Source organism: Curcuma longa, unplaced genomic scaffold (genome assembly GCF_044706935.1).
Source record: "Curcuma longa cultivar G26 ecotype Majalengka, Jawa Barat unplaced genomic scaffold, ITB_CL_G26_1.1 contig_24500, whole genome shotgun sequence".
In the NCBI taxonomy this organism is placed as follows: domain Eukaryota; kingdom Viridiplantae; phylum Streptophyta; class Magnoliopsida; order Zingiberales; family Zingiberaceae; genus Curcuma; species Curcuma longa.
In genome coordinates, this window is record NW_027432444.1 from 17,223 (window position 1) to 37,031 (window position 19,809).

General features: G+C 44.5%; 1 protein-coding gene across 1 annotated transcript; it reads left to right on the forward strand.

The window, feature by feature from the left end:
• Window positions 1-5,175: 5,175 nt before the first annotated feature.
• On the forward strand, window positions 5,176-6,766 carry LOC141818350 (curcumin synthase 3). The gene is made up of 2 exons (XM_074705864.1): window positions 5,176-5,521; window positions 5,616-6,766. The coding sequence occupies exons 1-2, from the start codon at window positions 5,401-5,403 to the stop codon at window positions 6,608-6,610; spliced, it is 1,116 nt and encodes a 371-aa protein (XP_074561965.1). The 5' UTR covers window positions 5,176-5,400; the 3' UTR covers window positions 6,611-6,766.
• Window positions 6,767-19,809: the final 13,043 nt, after the last annotated feature.

The window sequence follows — 19,809 nt, forward strand, 5'->3', positions numbered from 1 at the left end:
GGGCTTCGAAGTTGGGCCGGAGAGAACGATACGGGTACGTCTTTCTGTGTCACTGTCCGTAGTAAGTTGGTAACGCCGTTACACGAGAAAGCAGTGCAAATTGGGCTGTCAATCGAGTAGTGGGCTACTGTTCAGACAACAATATTAAGGTGTGATTAATGGATTGATTCGCAGTAAAACAAAGGGAAAACGCATAAGAAAACGATTAACATTATAGGTAGAACATTCTTGCTTTAGTTTGTTAGAGTTTATTGGGGTTTAGATATATAACAAAGAGAAATGATATATTACATAAAAACACAACATAAAAATATAGCATGATATACTGTACAGCATGATGTGGGACCCGGTCTATAGTGTATCATGCTACATTTTCATGCTGCATTTTCATGTAATATATCATTTCTCTATAACAAAATATCTAAGAGTAATCTAATTTTAATATTTTTATTTCAGAAAAAATATGTTCATATTAACATTATATGTAATAATACTTTATTTTATTTATATATATATATATATAGGATTGATCAGCCGCGCACCTTCCCTACGCGATCCCGTCCGCACCTTCTCCTACCCACGCCCACTGCCACCGCGATTTCATCGCCGTCCGGCCATCTCCGGCCGCCGGACCGGACCCAATCGACGCGCCACTGGCCGGCGCGTCGACCGGCGTCGGTCCGGCGGCCGGAGATGGCCGGACGGCGGCGAATTTGACCGGAAACCGAGACCACAGTGACTGGCGCCGTTTCCGGCCAAATCGCGGCCGGAGACCGGCCGGGGAAGGACCGCCCGGCGCCGGCGGTCCTTCCCCGGCCGGTCTCCGGCCGGAATTTGGCCGGATTCCGGCCGCGATTTGGCCGGAAACGGCGCCAGTCACTGTGGTCTCGGTTTCCGGCCAAATTCGCCGCCGTCCGGCCATCTCCGGCCGCCGGACCGATGCCGGTCGACGCGCCGACGAGTGGCGCGTCGATCGGGCCTGGTCCGGCGGCCGGAGATGGCCGGACGGCGATGAAATCGCGGCGGCAGTGGCTGTGGGTGGCAGAGCTGCGGATTCCGGCCGAATTCGCGGCCGTCCGGTCACCGGAGGCCGCCGGACCGACGCCGGTCGATGCGCCGGCGAGTGGTGCGTCGATCGGGCCCGGTCCGGTCGCCGGAGGTGGCCGGACGGCGGAACGGCAGCGACGGCAGTGGGCGTGGGTCGGGTGTCGCGCACGGTTCGCGGACGGGGATTCGCGCAGTAGATCACTTCTCTATATATATCCGAGATCAAGGAATGGGATGACTCAACAAATTAATCATGTTTGACTACTTTCAACTAACTAGATACCAATCGGGTGGATCTTTAAAAGAGTTGGACTTCAGATGAATCGAGTTTCATAGGAATCAAACTTACATCTACTAAGTGTGAAATTTTTTTGATAGGGATCTAAAAAGATTTAAAGAAAGATGTTAGGAGGACAATCGAGTCGAGACTTGACTCGGCCACTCCAACATTCAAGTCAAATTTCGATGATAGATGAAGAAAATAAGTAGAATAGAGTAGAAAATAATTAAATTGCTTGTCTAAATATTGTAACCAGTTACCTTTAAAAAGAACAAAAAAAATGAAAAAATGACCTTAGTTCTCAAAGAGCACACTCTTTCTTTTCTTTACCAAAGGACATATCTCTTGGTGATCAATGTATTAACCAACGTATCTTTTGGTGATCGAACTAACGTATCCCTTAGTAATCAGTGTTTTAACCACCACCAAGTCAAATTCTAATTTGGACGGACTACATTTAGTTAGAGGTAACTCAAACGAAGTTGACTTGAGGTATGCTTTTACAGTTAATTAGTCAAAGTTTGATATAATCTGATTCGAGTTCAACTTAACTTAGTTTGGCTGAATTGAACTCTAAGTCGGGTTGACAAGTTTGGAACTCATATTAACTTTGACTTCCAACTTAATTTGATGTTTAACTTAATTATGTCACGTGGTGGTGCTACTTTCGGCAGCTTATCATATTCAATTAATGTAAATTTTATAAATAATAAAGTGAGAAAATTTATATTTATACAAGGATAATTTAGCATATAACATAGATAAAATAATTATATTTTTACAACAAATTTATCGGTAAATTCATTATTTTTAAAATTATATGATTGATTTATTATAAGTGGTAAAGCACAAGACAAACTTGGTAATTAATCTAAAAAAAAATCAATGACAAACTAAACACGCAAACCAATAATTCCGTGTTTCAAACAAAATCAACGGCATTAATTCCTTTTGAGTACAAGTAGGACAAAATAAGAAAATATACCGTTATTTTCAGACACGATTTTTATCATTATTCACGATTTTAATCCTTGACATTTCTAACAAATCATAGCCATCGTCACCAACACGCCACACCCATGTAATATTTGTTGCGTATATATATATATATATATATATATATATATATATATATATATATATATATCTATAATATAGAGAGAGAATAAATCAAAATAAATAAATATAGACATATATTAAATATTGGTGCCTTAGTCAATCTGTCATTTTAATGGTTGTTGGTGAAATGTCCAAATTCAATTGATTGATTAATTTTGAAATGGAACAAAGGAGAAGGGAAAAAGGGGTCAAATTAATTAGTGAGGAGTCAAATCGATGAAATCAACCATAGCACGGAGACGCGCCATCTCAACCATTTTAGAAAACGACCTAAATAAAAGAAATATTTAGATCTTTAATATTTTTAAGAAAAAGTAATATTAATTTTAAAAAATAATTTTTATATAAAATTTATTTTTTTAATTTTTTGAAATATAAAATTACTAATTACATTTTTTATATTTAAACTTTGATAAAAAATCTTTTTCAATTGATAAAATTTTAAAATATTTAATTTTTTAAGACACTATGTAATGTAAATAAGATTTTATTATTTTTAATTTGGGTGAAAAGTTTACAACATATAATGAATAATAATAAGAACATCCCTAATGCAGCTGTTAATGGGGGTGTTAAACACTAATAACACTCCTCCACTTTGAACGCGTTCAAGTGACAGTGGGGTGGGCCTGTCCCTTGGCTGGCCCACCCCACATGTAATTTTTTTTATTTTTTATTATATTTATTAAATGGTTAATTTTAACTGTTATTAACGGTTAGTTTTAATTTTTATTAAAAAATTATAAATTAAATAAAATGGTTAGTTTTTTAATGGCTATTTTAAAAATATATTTATTTAATATATATAATTTTAAGATGATTGAGTGGAGGTGGGACCTATAAATAATGAGTGTTAATGTTAAAAGGTATGTGAGTAAAAAAGGTATATTGTTATAATGAGTATGTGGTAGTAGACTCTATATTTTTTAATGAGGGGTGTGGAGGATGTTATAAAAAATGATCAAAACTTGGAGGTGAAAATGATATGCATGCATCCACCGTTTACTTTTCTAAATTTTGATGAGAGAAGAGAAAAGTAATCCATCTCGATCAGTTTTCTGCCAAAATTGGTCCCCTCCAAATCGGGCGGAAAGCAAAGGATGGAAATAAAAAAGACATAAATGTCCTCTGTCTCTCTCTCTTCCAGGCTCTCGCTTCGTCCTTCTCCGACGGCGACGCTCACCGCGTGGAACCGCTCCCTTTCTCCGACAGAGCACCCACCGAGGGAGAGCCCGAGGGTGAGCTCGATCTCGTCGGAGTCCCCTTCCGTTACCTCTGTCGGCTCGTCTCCGAAGCTATTACCCACGAATCTACGCAAAAATCTCTCGGGTACTTCTCCATTCCCAATAGATTCGGCCTTCGCAGCCTCTCCTCTACCTCATCCACCACCAACGAGAGATTCCAACCGAAACCGAAGAAGCCAGAAATAAAAAATCAAATGAAACTACAAAAATTGCATCAAAAAGTCAGCTTTTGCAAACAAGTTCGAACTTTTGGCCACCAGATCTAACACCTCTCTCTGGACTCAAGTTCAATTCGAGTTCTTATGGGAAAATCGACGGGGAACAAGATGAAAAAATGAATATGAGACAAGAAAGATTTCCGCATCCAAAAGAGCAAAAAGGAGGTTTTAGAAGGCGAAGGCAGCGAGAGGAACCGAACAGGACGCCATTAGAGATAAAATAAAAACGAGGACGAGGGAGGACGAAGGCGAACGGAAGAAGCGGAGAAGAAAGGAAGAGAGGAAAAAGATGCGAGAAGGGCGACGGGCTTAATTTACTTGGAGGAGGGTGTCCGGCTATAAGCAGAGGATGCATGGTATTTTGACATGAGATGTCCAAAATAAACAAGCATAATAAAAGTTAAGGACTAATCATCCACTTTATGAGTAAACATTCAGTCTCATTTTTTTATCCAAAAAAAACAAAGACTTGGACAAAAGAAAGATAATCAATGAACAAATAAATAAACCATTAGTAAAAACTAATTGTAAAAGAAATCGGTCATCCCAAAGTTAGGTGGGGTATCTACGAAGCAAGCACTTTGATAATTTTGGTTAAATTATCATCAATTTGATTATTTTAATTTTGGTGTGATTTGAAACCAAAAAAATAAATATGTATACATGTGAAAAAAATGCCAATTAAAAATTATTTTCTATTTTTTATTTTTATTTTAAATTAGTCTGAAAATTCTTTTTGTTTTGTTAATCATCTATCTTGAGTCATGCCCAAGACTACTTGCAGGTCCGCACGTACTGGGTCATTTTTCAACTCATCCGATCACACGTTTATATCATGGCAAGCAGCGTAATCCCGATGCATCCGATCACACGCTTTCCCACACACTCATCGTGGGTTCCCTTCTTTCTTACCATAAAGATTTGCGTGCCCATTTTCGATGCCTCACAATCAATCTTGATCAAACTGTACCCTATTAATTAATTGCCTCACAATTATCTGTGGCTGTGAGTGGACTCCGATTCATCGATTTAAGTGGGCAGCAATGACTGTCGCAGGCAGGCATCAATCCCGCGGTGGGTGAGATAGGAGAGGCTCCGTTCAAACCAAATTTATTCTAATATCTTAATTAGCTTTAGCTCTTATTAATTATTCGTCTGGAAAGCGATGGTTTCCCAGCTCAGCCTCTCTTCTTCTAGTTCTAATCTAGGCTTTGGTCTCAGCCTTATCTCTTCTCTTCGTCTACGCTCCGGTTGGTTGGTAGGCAACTCGTTCGGTGTCTATAAAATTAGGCAGCTAGCTAGCGCATGCACACAGCTTAAGGAAGGAAGGAAGGAAGGAAGGAAGGAAGGAATACGATCGAGCTGATCATCTGATTATTATCCGGGTCGATCGACTGCTAGCTAGCTGCAATTCGTTAATTGGATTATTAAGCGATGGGCAGCCTGCAGGCGATTGCGCAGGGCACAGCGGGCTCAAGGCCCGGCCACCATCATGGCTGTCGGCACCTCCAACCCGCCTAACCTCTACGAGCAGACCTCCTACCCCGACTTCTATTTCCGCGTCACCAACTCCGACCACAAGCACGAGCTCAAGAACAAATTCCGTGTTATCTGTAATTAATTCGCACCCATCTTTTGGTTATTGATCAGTTCGATTTAAATTAGGGAGTTAGTTAATTATTATTATTATTATTTAAAAAAAAATAGGTGAGAAGACGAAGGTGAAAAGACGGTACTTGCACTTGACGGAGGAGATCCTGAAGCAGAGGCCCAAGCTCTGCTCCTACATGGAGCCCTCCTTCGACGACCGGCAGGACATCGTGGTGGAGGAGATACCGAAGCTGGCGAAGGAGGCGGCGGAAAAGGCGATCAAGGAATGGGGCCGCCCCAAGTCGGAGATCACCCACTTGGTGTTCTGCTCCATCAGCGGTATCGACATGCCCGGCGCCGATTACCGCCTCGCCACGCTCCTCGGCCTCCCCCTGTCCGTCAACCGCCTCATGCTCTACAGCCAGGCCTGCCACATGGGCGCGCAGATGCTGCGCATAGCCAAGGACCTCGCGGAGAACAACCGGGGCGCGCGCGTCCTGGCCGTCTCCTGCGAAATCACCGTGCTCAGCTTCCGCGGTCCGGACGCGGGCGACTTCGAGGCCCTCGCGTGTCAGGCCGGCTTCGGCGACGGTGCCGCTGCCGTCGTCGTCGGGGCCGACCCCCTCCCGGGCGTCGAGAGGCCCATCTACGAGATCGCGGCGGCGATGCAGGAAACGGTGCCGGAGAGCGAGAGGGCGGTGGGGGGCCACCTGAGGGAAATCGGCTGGACCTTCCACTTCTTCAACCAGCTGCCGAAGCTGATCGCGGAAAACATCGAGGGCAGCCTGGCGCGGGCGTTCAAGCCGCTGGGGATCAGCGAGTGGAACGACGTGTTCTGGGTGGCGCACCCGGGGAACTGGGGCATCATGGACGCCATCGAGACCAAGCTGGGGCTGGAACAGGGGAAGCTCGCCACGGCGCGCCACGTCTTCAGCGAGTACGGAAACATGCAGAGCGCCACCGTGTACTTCGTGATGGACGAGGTGAGGAAGCGGTCGGCGGCGGAGGGGCGGGCCACCACCGGCGAAGGCCTGGAGTGGGGAGTGCTGTTTGGGTTTGGCCCAGGCCTCACCATAGAAACTGTCGTGCTACGCAGTGTACCATTACCGTAGTCGCGTACGTCAAGCTAAGCTAGCACTTGTCGGGCCCACTCGATCGGCCAGACGGAAGCAGTATATTGGTTGCTTGGCTGCGTCACCTGTACACTTTTATATTACGACGTTGTTACCATAAAATTGGCAATTGACGGCCGAGTATGTTTTCTATCACACCCGGTCACTCTGACGACAATCAACGACTATATGTTGTCAGTCGTCGCCAGCAATCCGGTCATGAATGGTGGCTTCGCACGCGATTGATTAAGTGTTTTTAAAAAATTTCGGCATTTTGCTAAAGGAAGTATTCAATTTCTATTTTTATTATTATCGAATATCCAAAACACTCGTTTAATTTTATATTTATTATATAGGATATATGTTTTTTAAACTGCCTCTTCCGCACTGAATCATTCTAAGCTTATATAAACAGTAATACCAAATTATCCGCCCACCGATCCACCCATCCACCAACGAAATTGAATCATTCAACTTTCAAAAGTCTTTCATATGATTCCTTTGCAATAAAAAATTTTGAACGGTCGAAAACGACACTTACAACAGTAACAATGTTATTTTTTATTTTTATTTTATTTATTTTACATTTTTACATATAAATAAATCATTTAAGATTTTCTCTTTATGATTTAAAAATTAAATTATAATATTAAACATACAAAAAATTTAAAATAAAAAAAATTTATGCTCACAGAGTATGCTGGGTTGTTATCTCAAACTTCTTATTCGACACACCCTGTAATCAACTATTTTTTTAAAATTTTTTTGTTATGCTTAATATTATAACTTAACTCCTAAACCCAAAAGGAAAATTTTTAAATGGCTTAACTGTAAGTAAAAAAATAAATAAATAATGATACTATTCCTGTTTCGAGCGCTTAGAACATCTCGTGAGTAACTATTTTTTTTAATTTTTGTTATGTTTAATACTATAATCCAACCTCTAAATTCTAAAGGAAACTTTTTAAATGGCTTATCTATAAGTCAATAAATAAATAAATAATGATACTATTCCTGATTCAGGCACTCGAAATACTTCCGGACATTAAGAATCTTCTATTGCGCACCACACACATAGTATCATGTGCATACACACACATAGACTATGCACGATCAAATTTTTGTGACTGTGCATGCCTGCTGATATCATAGGTTTTTGACCTCCATCGTGACGAGCTCTTCTATGTTGACCGATGAAACAAAAACCGCGGATGTTGGGAATCCTATGCGATAAAATAAAATTTTCACAGCGAAAATTAGGATCCCTCGAGCGATCCATACGAAAAATTCGTACAAGTTTAATCTACAAAATCCAAATCCTATCTAATAGGATTTACCTTTGATGCGTGCCCTTCGCTTATCCCGCTCGTCCAAAGGTGGTCGGATCTCAAGCACGTTCAAGTGTCCGTGCCTCTATGCGTATCCACACTAACACTCACACTTTGGAGAAACTTGGTTGTGCTAGCAACCTTGAAGAACTTGGCCAAGAAGAAGAGGAGAGGAGAAGAATGAACCATCCAAGAGTTCTTGCAAGAAGAGCTCTTTTATACTCATGCCATGAATACCAAAGGTTTTTAGGCTTTTGGTATTCTTCATCAATGCATGATTAATCTTATTAATCATGCATGATAACTCTCCATGCATGATAACTCTCCTTTTTCTTCAATGCATGATTAATCCACATTAATCATGCATGATGAATCAAAATCCAACTTGGTTTAATTTGAGTCTAACTCAAATTCAACTCATGCATGATAACTTCCATGCATGTAACTTCCTCTTCTTTATTGCATGATTAATCCACATTAATCATGCATGATGAATCAAAATCCATCTTGGTTTAATTTGAGTCTAACTCAAATTCAACCAACTTGAGTCTAACTCAAGTCTAGGTCATCCAATGAGCTTAATTGTTCTTTTAGTCAAACTAAAATGAACTCATCTCCAAATAGAGTGTTATTTGTGTGTGACCCAATAGGTTCTTGTAACGTTGACAATGTTTCTAAAACCCATTTTAGAAACATAAGCAATGAGTGACATCTAGCAATGCATCATTGCTACCCAAGTGACAAGAATGTCGAGATCCGACATAACCTTCGTGACTATGATAATGTATGACCATGTCCTTCTATCCTCGATATCTAGATTGATCAATGAGGCATAGACCGTGTCATCCTCTTATCAATCTTTATGTTTCTTGATCCCCAAGTAGACTCACTCAAGCAAATGAGCTCAATATCTCATATTGACTCATTTGAGCATGGTCATGCATTTCGTGGTCCTACTCTATCAAGAGGTCGTAAGATATCACTCCCGTTATATGGGAGGGATAGATCCCATCTACATCACTCACATCCCTCCGCATAATTTGTTACATACCCAGTGATCGCCTTTATAGTCCACCCTGTTACGGGTGACGTTTGACGATACCAAAGTACATAACTCCTTATGTAGGGAACCGTAGTGACTTCAGGTCTAAGGACTATTCATACCAATAGTCACATGAGAAAGTTTATGACACTCATATAACGATCCATGAAACTTTCTCATGGCGGGTCAATTCAGTATACATTCTCTAATGTATACCCATGTGTCAACTCGATATCCCATATCCATGACTTGTGAGATCAAGTCATCCAGTTGACCTACATGCTAGTCTCAACGCATTAACATCGTCCCTGAATATTAATGCTTGACTAGGAATGATTAAGAGTAGTGTTCTCTACATCATCTCACTATCGATTCAAACAATCGATATGATATAGATTAGAACTAGCTACCCAAGGACATTATTATACTTAGTTATTTGACACAAATACAAAGTAAGTATAATAACCAAAAATCTTGCCTTTATTAATAATAGAATATGATACAAAAAGTCCCTAGTCAATCATCACATAATTGGCTCTAGGGCTACTACTAACAGTTGCCATTAGCTGAGCCGCGCCACCAGAGCCTTCGGTTGTGCATTTACCGTGGGAAGAAGCTAGAGTTTCCCTCTACGTGAGTTGTTATCTTCCATATTTTGAATAATGAAAATGCTCTAGACAATTTCATCTTTTTTTGTAATATATAAATTGTTTAATTTATGAAATGCTCATGTTAGGATCTTTCTTATTGTAATCTTCCTTGTTAATTTTTGAAAGAGTTGATATTGATTACTGAACTTGTTGTTATCTTTTTTGTTAATTTCTGAATGGTGGTCACTATTTTGTTATCTTATCTTGTTTATATCTATTTGATTTAGAATATTTTTATGGCTATATGGTGATATGTAGAGTTTCACTTTATCTGAATTTGATATTCCCTATCAATGGAAGAAAATGACGGTGGTGATCATCAATATATTCCCCAACGTATAGATAATTGAAAGCCAAAAATTGAGATGGAATTCACATCATTAAAGGAGACATTTTCGTGCTATAACTAATATGTGCGAAAAGTCAGATTTAGTGCAAGGAAAAACAGTAGCAAAAAAAAAAAGTTGACAAATGAAGTTGTTTGAAAAATATTTGTATGTTTTAAACAAGGATATTGATGATCAATGAAATAAACATGCAAAAGGTGATTAACGGAGAAGGAAAAGAGCACATGACGAAGTTAGAACTGGATGTAAGTCAAAGATTTCACTTGTAAAGAAACAAACTAGACTTAATTGGATTGTCACTAACTTCGTGGAAAGTCATAATCATCCACTCATGACTCCTTCAAAGGTGCATTTGTAATACTCACATCGTCATGTTTCGACAATGAAAAAATCATTGACTCAATAGTTTTCGGCCAATGTGCCAACTTGTTAACAAATTCGATTATTGGAGATAGAGTATGGAGGGCCCGAGCTAGTAGGTTGCATGGAAAGAGATATTAGAAATTTAAAAAAGAGATAAGGGATAAAAAAATGGTATTGATGCTGAACACTAATTGAGTTATTTGCATTTGAGAAAGAGAAGAATTCTAATTTTTTTCTTTGAATACTAGACTAATTCAGATAGAAGATTTAGTAGGTATTTTTGGACAGATCATGTTTCAAGGAGGGTGTATATGATGTATTTTGATGATGTAGTTGTATTTGATATGACATATAATATCAACAAATATGGATTGATTTTTGCACCATTTGTAGGAGTTAATCATCATCATCAAACAACTATTTTTAGTTGCGACTTTTTAAGTGATGAGAAAGCTGAGTTTTTTATTTGGTTGCTTAATAAGTTCATAGAAGTCATGCCTAAAGGTGCATCTAAAGTTATCATCACAGATCAAAGATCCTGCTATGATAAAAATTATTGCACAAGTTTTTCCTCAGACATACATCAATATTGTTTGCGGTACATACTGAATAAATTCCTAGATAAATTAGACCCTTTAACTTTTCATGATAACTAACAAAGCATAAAGAATGTTATTAGAAATTTTACAACACTGGATGAATTTGAGAATTCATGGGAAGAGGTTATCAAGTGTGCTACCTTGGAGAAAAGTGATTGATTGTCTTTGATGTACGAATAGCGACAGAAGTGGGTGCCAATGTATTTTAACCATGTATTGTGTTGAAATGTCAAGTAGTCAAAGATCTAAAAGCTCACATACATTTTTCAAGAAGTATATCTCAAATAAAAACTCATTAATGGATTTTATCACATGTTTCAATAGGACACTAAGACACTAAAGACACAATGAGTTAATTGTTGACCATATTAATATGAATGAGTATCCCAGGATTAAGATAAACTAGCCAATAGAAACTCAAATGATTAAGTTGTACACAAAAAATAAATGAATGGAGTTTCAAAGTGAAAGGAGTGAGAGTTATGGTTATTATGTGAAACAGACATCTGTAGGAGTTGATTTTGTAGTTACTATGTGATGAATTTTCAAAGTTGTTCTTCCTCCAAACTAAGGGTTCTCGCACATGACAAACAGAGAGACTACATATCCTATAGCTATAAAAAATTTGAGTTCAATGACATTCTGTGCAGTCATAGGTTAATTTTTTTTTCCATATCAACTAAGTGTTTTATTTGTTTGATAAGTATATACTCAAACGATGGACACAAGATGCAAAGGTTGGAGTAATATATACTTTAGGGGAGCAAAATTTCATCGATGATCTAGAAAAATTTTTAATATTAAGGCACTGGAAGTTATCCCATAAAGCTTCAGTATTAATTGATGATGCATCTTTGACTGATGAGGGGATAAATTTCTTGGATGAACAATTCAATTATATCTACAACAAAATTCAAAAGATGAATATTAGTAAAAAATACGATAATGTAAGTCAAAGGAAGAAATCCATAGATGAGACTACTATATTATTGATCCTTTTTCAATAAGAACAAAGGGATGTGGGAAGAGATTAAAATCATCAAAGGAAAAGTCAACCTCAAAGTCTCATTTATGTCATAGATGTGGGCATCGAGGTTGTTACATGACAAGCACAACTGTCCAATTTTACAACAAGAGTATGTGTCTATTAATTCTACATTTATATGATAATTTTATTTATAAATCAATTAATTTTATTAAATACTGTAAATATGGTGATGATGTGTCGATTGCAGGATCAAGTATAGATAATCATCATAACAGCAATGATGACATATATGAAGAAGAATTGTCATCTATAGCCGGTACTAATAAATTTTCATTTTATAAAATTATAGTGGTTGATTGATTGAGAAATTAAAGTTAATAATTATCTTTATTATTGCAGGTTCTAACAACATGCTTTAGCATTCAATGTTGTGTGTATTAGGTGGTCATCTCCTGCAATTATCTGTGTTAAACAAGACCATTCATGTGATGAGACTTGAATCACCATTTGTACTTCGGACAATATTTGTGTTGTTTGATAAAACTTTATAATATGTTGCAATTAGTGGTTGTGTCCAGTTAACTATAATATGTTGCAATTAGTTCTTTAGATAAGATTTGTTTAGATTTTTTTTAATTCACTTAGTTTGTTTGGTTATTTCATGTTATTTTGATTGACTCCCTTATGTCTTGACAAGGTCCTAGTAAACTTAATTAATCATTATCCTTCATGTGATTTCATATTATTTAAAAGATTTATTGTTTGATTAGATTTCATGTGACTTCCTAGTAAACTTAATTTTATTATCCTTCATATTCTAGTTAACTATATCATATATCTTAATTTTCTGATTAAATTTGTTAATCTTTAAGAAAAAGTAGGATGCTACTAGTGTGACCCAATTAAGTGCGAGTGTAGAGGATGTTTTCACAACTGGGGATCTTCAGCAGGCCATAAAAATCTTAGCTAATATGAGGCATTGCTTATCAATTGGTGGTGAGGCAAGTTTTATTTCTTCCATAGTTTTTAATGGATATTGTTCCGGCCAAATGTTGTAGAAGGTCAAGCCACTAGTCAACGGACTATCTGGCAGAGACGATCATCAGGGTTTAGACTGAGGAACTCTTCCTTCTCAATGGGGTCCTGAAATATACTGAGCAAGAGAGGTTAGATTGGCGCCCCGGGGGATCCCGGTGTGCCACTCCGACGCTCAAGTTAGGGTTTTTCCCTTAGGGCAAGGGGAAATAGAAAAAAGCTATATTATTGTTTTTCATACCTCCCTTGCATGGTTCTCAGTTACTCCTTTTATAACCAATCTTTGAACCCAGTAGGGGAGGGCGGCTACTATGTGCCTCGGGTACACATACTATCACCAGAAGAACCTTCTCTTTGTCCCTACCTATTCTAGGCCATGTCTATAGAAGGAGCTCGTAGGGAAGGTCAAACTGATCTTCCATACTTGTTTCATGATAATGTGTGTAAACCCCGAGGTTAGAAGAACACGCCACGTATAATACGAGGAGCGCCATTAATGCGCTAGGGGGTCGCCATTAATGCGAGTGCGGGCGACTAAGACGGACGTCGAAAGTAACGGTGTACATGCAGCACACCGGCTCTGAGTATTCCCAGTGATGGCGACAGTGGTGGGTGCCAGAAGATCAGAGCTGGATTTGGAACCTACCCTTGAGGTTAGGCCTGTGCCGGGGCGCGAAGATATCAAGGACGAGACTTGAGCGAGTATGTCGGGACGAGACTTGAGCGAGTATGCCGAGATGAGACTTGAGCGAGTATGCCGGGACGAGACTTGAGCGAGTAGGCCGGGACGAGACTTGAGCGAGTATGCCGGGACGAGACTTGAGCGAGTATGCCGGGACGAGACTTGAGCGAGTAGGCCGGGACGAGACTTGAGCGAGTATGCCAGGACGAGACTTGAGCGAGTATGTCGGGACGAGACTTGAGCGAGTAGGCCGGGACGAGACTTGAGCGAGTATGCCGGGAGGGGGTCTGTGCTATCAAGACGAGGGGGTTTGCCCCCGTGGCTTGAACTTTGACCATGCACCTGAGCCTCCCTTGACTTCCCGCATCATAAGCATCCCCCTCAAGTCTAGTCGAAGGAGGCGTGATCCGACTGACTGGACAAAATTGGGTAGGAGAAGATCCGATTAGGGGCGTGCCACCTATCTGCCTCTTGGGGCGTTTCGTTTTTCCATGATCATGATCGAACGGTGGTGGGCGAGTTTGCCTCTTGAATAAAGATGCCTTGCAGCGTAAGTTTCCATTGTGCTTGCCTTTTCACCGTTGCCTCCGCATTTCATCTTCTTCCTTCTTCTGTTTATCTAGCCATGGAAGAGGCATCGTCTACCGAGCAATGGTTTGAGAAGGAGCGGTCTGCAATGCGGTAACAGCGTTGGAGCACCTTCGGGAGGCATATGGCGTTCCTGCGGATCATGAGTTGCGAATCCCACTACCGGAAGAGCGACCGAACAACCCACCTGAGGGATTTGTGACCTTTTTCGAAGATCAGATGCGAGGCGGCTTACGCTTTCCTCTTCCCCCGTACTTCCAGGAGCTGTCCCATTACTTTCAGATATCTCTTTCGCAACTAGCTCCCAACTCCTTTCGTCTAATCGCCAGTGCGGCGATCCTGTTCCGGCTATACCAGATACCTTTGGAGCCAGCTACCTTTCCATCGCCTGTTCTACCTTCGCCAGAGCGAGCAGGGCGTCTTCTTCTTCGCTGCCAGAGGTAAGTATAATTTCCTGGGGAAGTATCCTTCCAAGATCAGGGCTTGGCAGAGCAAGTTCTTCTTTGTAAGGCCGCCACAGCCGTATACTTGGCCTAGTCCTTGGTTGGATGATCTTCCTGAATCTCCCGAACTGAAGGATCTTCCAGATGAAACGGCTTATCAATACATACTGGATACGGTGCTGGGGCTGCAGTACAACGCTAGCCTGTTGTCGGAGAATGAGGCATTGCTGTACAGGGCGACGTTAAGCCCTGTGGCCAGACCGCTCACTTTGCCTTTGTTTGAAACCCTACGCCAGGCTTCTATTAATGGTGAACTGAAATGGAGTTTGGTTGTGGAGTCCAATTTGCTAATGTCGGGGGATCCGATGGCGGACCCGGATTCTTTGCTAGCGGCGCCGGTACCGGCGGGAAGACCGGCAACGGGTGAGCCAGTGGTTTCTGCTGTTTCCTCCAAACCTTCTTCCTCGACGTAAGCCCAAGAAGACTTCTCGGCTTGCAGGCGAGAAGAGGCGCAAGGAGGTTTCCGCTCTGACATTCGTCAGCGAAGGATCACCGAGGGCCTTGCCTAAGAACACCCTCTCTGATTCTTCGGAGGCCGTGGTGGGGGTCCCTCGGCGACGACGGAGGCTCGTTCGATTCGCCGACGAGATGGGAATGGATCAGAGTGAGGGATTAGCCACTGCGAGGGAAAGTGGTGAGGGGGAGGAGAACCCGCATCAGCCGGGATTATCCGAGGCTGGTGCGGTGGACGAGCCGCCTTCCTTGGTCCCTGAAGAAACCATGTTTCCTGCCCCTGAAGGGGGGGGGGGGGGGGGGGCAGTGCAGGAGACGGCAAGCGGACCATCAGCGGCCTCTTCTCCCCTGGGAGCGGGGGCCCCAACCGAGCTATCAGGCGGAGGGATGCGAGCGGAAACGACAACTTGTGTCCTGAGCCCGGAGTTCACAGAGGCACCCTCCCTTCCTGCCCCTCAAGCCTAGGAGACAGCCCCCTCCACTTCGACAACCGCCGTGACCACGGCCACTGATGAAGAAGGGGGAGCCTCGCCGCTCACTAACATGCTGCAGGAGTATGAGCGAAACGTCCTATGTCAAATGGACATCTATGAAGTCCTCGATAGTTTGTATCAGTCTCTACGGCAGGGTTTGGTGGAGCTCTGTCTGGTCCATCGGCATTTGCCTTCTTTCCTCCGAGACAGGGCCCAATGCCGCCGGCAGCTGCGGGCGTTGATGGAAGAATTACCTGGGGAGCTCCATCGGATGAAGGGGAGACTGGAAGAAATGACCGCCGAGGCTGCCAACTGGAAGAAACGGGCGGCCACCAGTGAAGACCGCACGAGGCAGCTGGAACGGGATCTTCAAGAGAGTCGGCGACGGCAGGCAGCGATGGAAGAGGAGTTGAAAACAGTGAAGGAGCAACTGGGGCAGGCCACCACTGAGCGGGATAGGATATTATCCCGAGGGGTTACACACGTGCCTCCGGCACCTCCGCCCCTGTCTGTATCCGAAGTGGAAAGAGTGGTTGATCGGTTGTCGGCAGAGCTGGTCATGGCTTGGGTGGAGGCGGCGACCGTGGAGCAGCAAGTGCAAGAGCCAGAGCCAGCAACGGAGCCTGACCCAGCTGAGCGACAAGCAGCTTTCTTCCAGTCCCCGGAGTTCTTCGAGGCCCTGGCGGACAGGAGCAGCCAGATGCTATGCTACGGGTTTGAGGGAGTCCTGCGACAATGTGTGGCGACGGGACTGATTTCTCCAGAGGCGGACCTCAGTCACCTCAACCCCCTGTAGGTTTTTGAAGAGCTGCCCGCTTCGGTCAAAGCTGGCCGCCCACAAGATCATCCTTGATCTATCTCGGCGTTTTGCGTGCTTATGTTGGCTCCTTTTGTCTTGGGATATTCCTCTGTTAACAACGACATGTTTAACTGTATGAACTTGTAATTTATTTTTGGATCCTCCTGCTTGTTGGTGGACGAATGGTCAACGGTGCTTGTATGCGCGATCTCCCGCCACTCTAGGCAGGGTAACAACGGTTGTTCGGGCTCGTGGGCCTAGGCCCTATCGTTTTCTGTTGGGCCCGCAGGGCTCGGGAACGCCAGTTGTGACCTTCTTGAAAGGCGGGGCCTGGTGCTGCCGCGCGACCCAAAATGACGTGGATCGTCCGATCAAACAGGGGAGATTGGTTCATCAACGGTCAAGGGCGAAGCGTCGCCGAGGCTATACGCCCACTGGCGTGGTGTGTCGCCTCAACTTCTGTTTATTCGGAGAAGATCTGCGGCCATCCCTACCTGCGCTGCGACCTCTCACCGATAAAAATCATGTTCCACGACGCAATGGCGCAGCGGCTGCAGTGGAGGCTTTCCAGCGCCGGAGTTCTCCTTCCACCTCCACCGACGTCGGAGGGCACTTCAGCGGCGGCAGGAGAGGAGCAAGCGGTCAGGGAGGTTGAGCAACCCTTGGCAACGGACTGCCGGCTGCGCCGGCGAGCCATCAATCAATACCGGAGGAACCCAGCCGGTGGCTGAAGGTATGACCTCTATGGGGGCCGAGGAAAGGTCTGGAGAGGAGGTTGTGATTCGGGAGGTGCCAGAAGCCAGCGGTCCTCGCAAGAGGAGGCGAGGCGAAACCGTCCCTGCCGAAGGTGGTTCCCCTGTGGTGGTTGTGGATGTACCATCCTCCCCTCCATCCTCTCCCTCGCTCCGGCCGCGAGGGTCTCGCAGGAGTCTGAGCCTGAAGCGCCTGCCCAAAGGCGGAACCCTGATCATTCTGAGGAGCAGCGCGGAGGCCATAGGCGCGAGGGAGCATCATCCGAACGAGCAGCCCGCCCGCCGGCTCCTCGAAGGACTGGGGAAATGCGTCGGAGCCACTCACAGCCTCCGCAGGGGAACATGTTCTTCGGCTGCTGGACCCTCACGCCATTTGGTCCCAGGTGAGGGATCTTCCAGGCAGCCTCTCGGACGCGAAGGGCGCCGGCCGGGGCGACCTCACGAAGAACAGCTCCGGGCTTATGAGCGAGACATCCTGCCTAGTATGAGTTTCTGGGACATAGACGACGATCTCCTATGGTTCATACGTAAAAGCGAGGCCGCAGCCAAAGATATGCGCAATCTCATCCTCCGCCTGATGCAGGAATGCGGAGACACACGCGATCGCGCAACGGAGCTAGAGCAGGAGGTGTCTGCTCCGACACTAGAACGGCTACGTGCGGAGAGGCAGGAGGCACAGGTGGAAGCCGGCAATGGATGCAACGGGCCTCCGCTTATGATCAGAAGGTTCAAGGCTTAGTACAGGAGCTCGAGACGCTTCGGTCGTTGGCGGCGTCCGCTAGGGAGGGAACAAGGGCGAGCAGAGGCAGCGGAAAACGCCTTGCAGGTTGCTCGAGACCGACATATTTCTATGGTGGGGGAGCTGGAATCAATAAGGACCCGATGTCGCCGCCAGGAAGAAGAGATTTCGGTCCTCAATGCGTCCAACGCCACCCTCTTGTCCCAGGTGCAGGCAGTGTCGGAGAGAGACATTCAAGCGGCGATAAGCCTCCGGGCGGCTACGTCGGCCAGGGACGCGGCTCATGCGGAGGTGCGTCGCTTGACGGAGGAACTACAAGCCGCTAAAGGTGCTTGGGAGACAGCTCAGGAGAGGCGGCGCGAAGAGGTGGGGAGAGCCCAGAGGGAGCTGCAAGCCTTCCGGGAAGGGGAGATGCGGCGATTTGAGGAGCGTAAGGCCGCCTTTTTGAAGTCTCGCGAGTTCTATGAGATGCTGGCGGATCGAAGTAGTTCCATGTTTCGGCATGGCTTTGAAGGAGCTATCCGGCAGTGCGTAGAGCGGGGTTTTCTTCCCCGGGATGCAGACCTGTCGGCTTTGGATCCTCGCCAGGCGTGGGAAAGCTTGCCGCCGTCAGATAGGGCGGATTAGGAGAAGTTTCTCTTTGTTTTGCTTCTCCTTTTATTTTGACATTTTGCTAACAGGATTGTGATCTCTAAACTGGTTAAGGTTGGGATTTGCGATCAATGGCCTGTGTTGGCCTTTCTGTATCTTATTTGTTTACTCCGTACTCGTTTTCGTCTTTGTTTCTGTCACTGTTCATGTTTGTAGGGGAGATCTTTTTCAGTTGCTTGGCGCGGGTTCCAGCTGTGAGAGGTTTGGGCTGGAACCCGATGGGCCGACGGCTCCTTTTCCTGATCTCTTTACGGGCTGGTTCAGGCCCGGTGAATTGGGCCATCTGGGCCGGCGATCCAGGAGATTGAAAGGGTTAGGCCCCCGAAGGGGATATACTCCAGATCTTTCATAGAGGAGAAGAAAGAGAGACGACGCATTTATGTCCTCGCCTAGGGAAGGAGGAACACCATCGTACGTGTGGAGGCGTGCTCGGCTGTTCGCCAGGATGGCCTGCTGGCCTATCACCAGTCAGAGCGGCGGAAAGGAGTGGCGTAAAGCAGGCTTAGCCGCTGTCTCTTCACACGTCCTATCAATCATTAATGCTATGACATAATGATGACGAGGTGTATTGTGCCTTTACATCTTCCACCTCGCTCTTCTATATTAATCGGGCTTCTCACACGTCACTCCTTGCTCAAATTTTTCTTCTCTTTTCTGTTTGCACTTCTTCAGGTGTAGTAGTCATGGATCTTGCCGCCATGGAAAGGGAGTTGAGGCGCCTCCGGGCGGAGAGGCTTGAACTCCGGTGTGAGACCACGGAGTGGGTGCATCGGGCGACCACGTATTGTGCCAAGATGGTGCAACTTGACCAGGAACTGATCGCTGTGCACCGTCGCTTGGGAGAGCTCCAAGAGGAATTGACTCCGGTCAGGTTGGAGAACCGTAGGCTCAATCAGACGCTGACCGAGGCGGTAGGACACCATCTCCGTCTTGAACGAGAGCTGGAGGAGGCTCGGGCCTGTGCGTTGCGGTTTGACGAGGAGAGGGCTCAAGCGGAAGAACGGATGGAAGCCCGAGAACGGGAGCTAGCCCGGCAAGCCCCTGGCTATGTCTCGCCCCCTCGGATCTCTTCCATGCGCTCTACGTATCACTCCGACGGATACGGGAGCGATTAGGGTTCATCCTCGTGAGGCAGGTCCCTTATCATGCCACCAGAGACGTCGAGGAGGTCTAGGCTGGTGGCCTCCATTATATTTCTTGATGATGT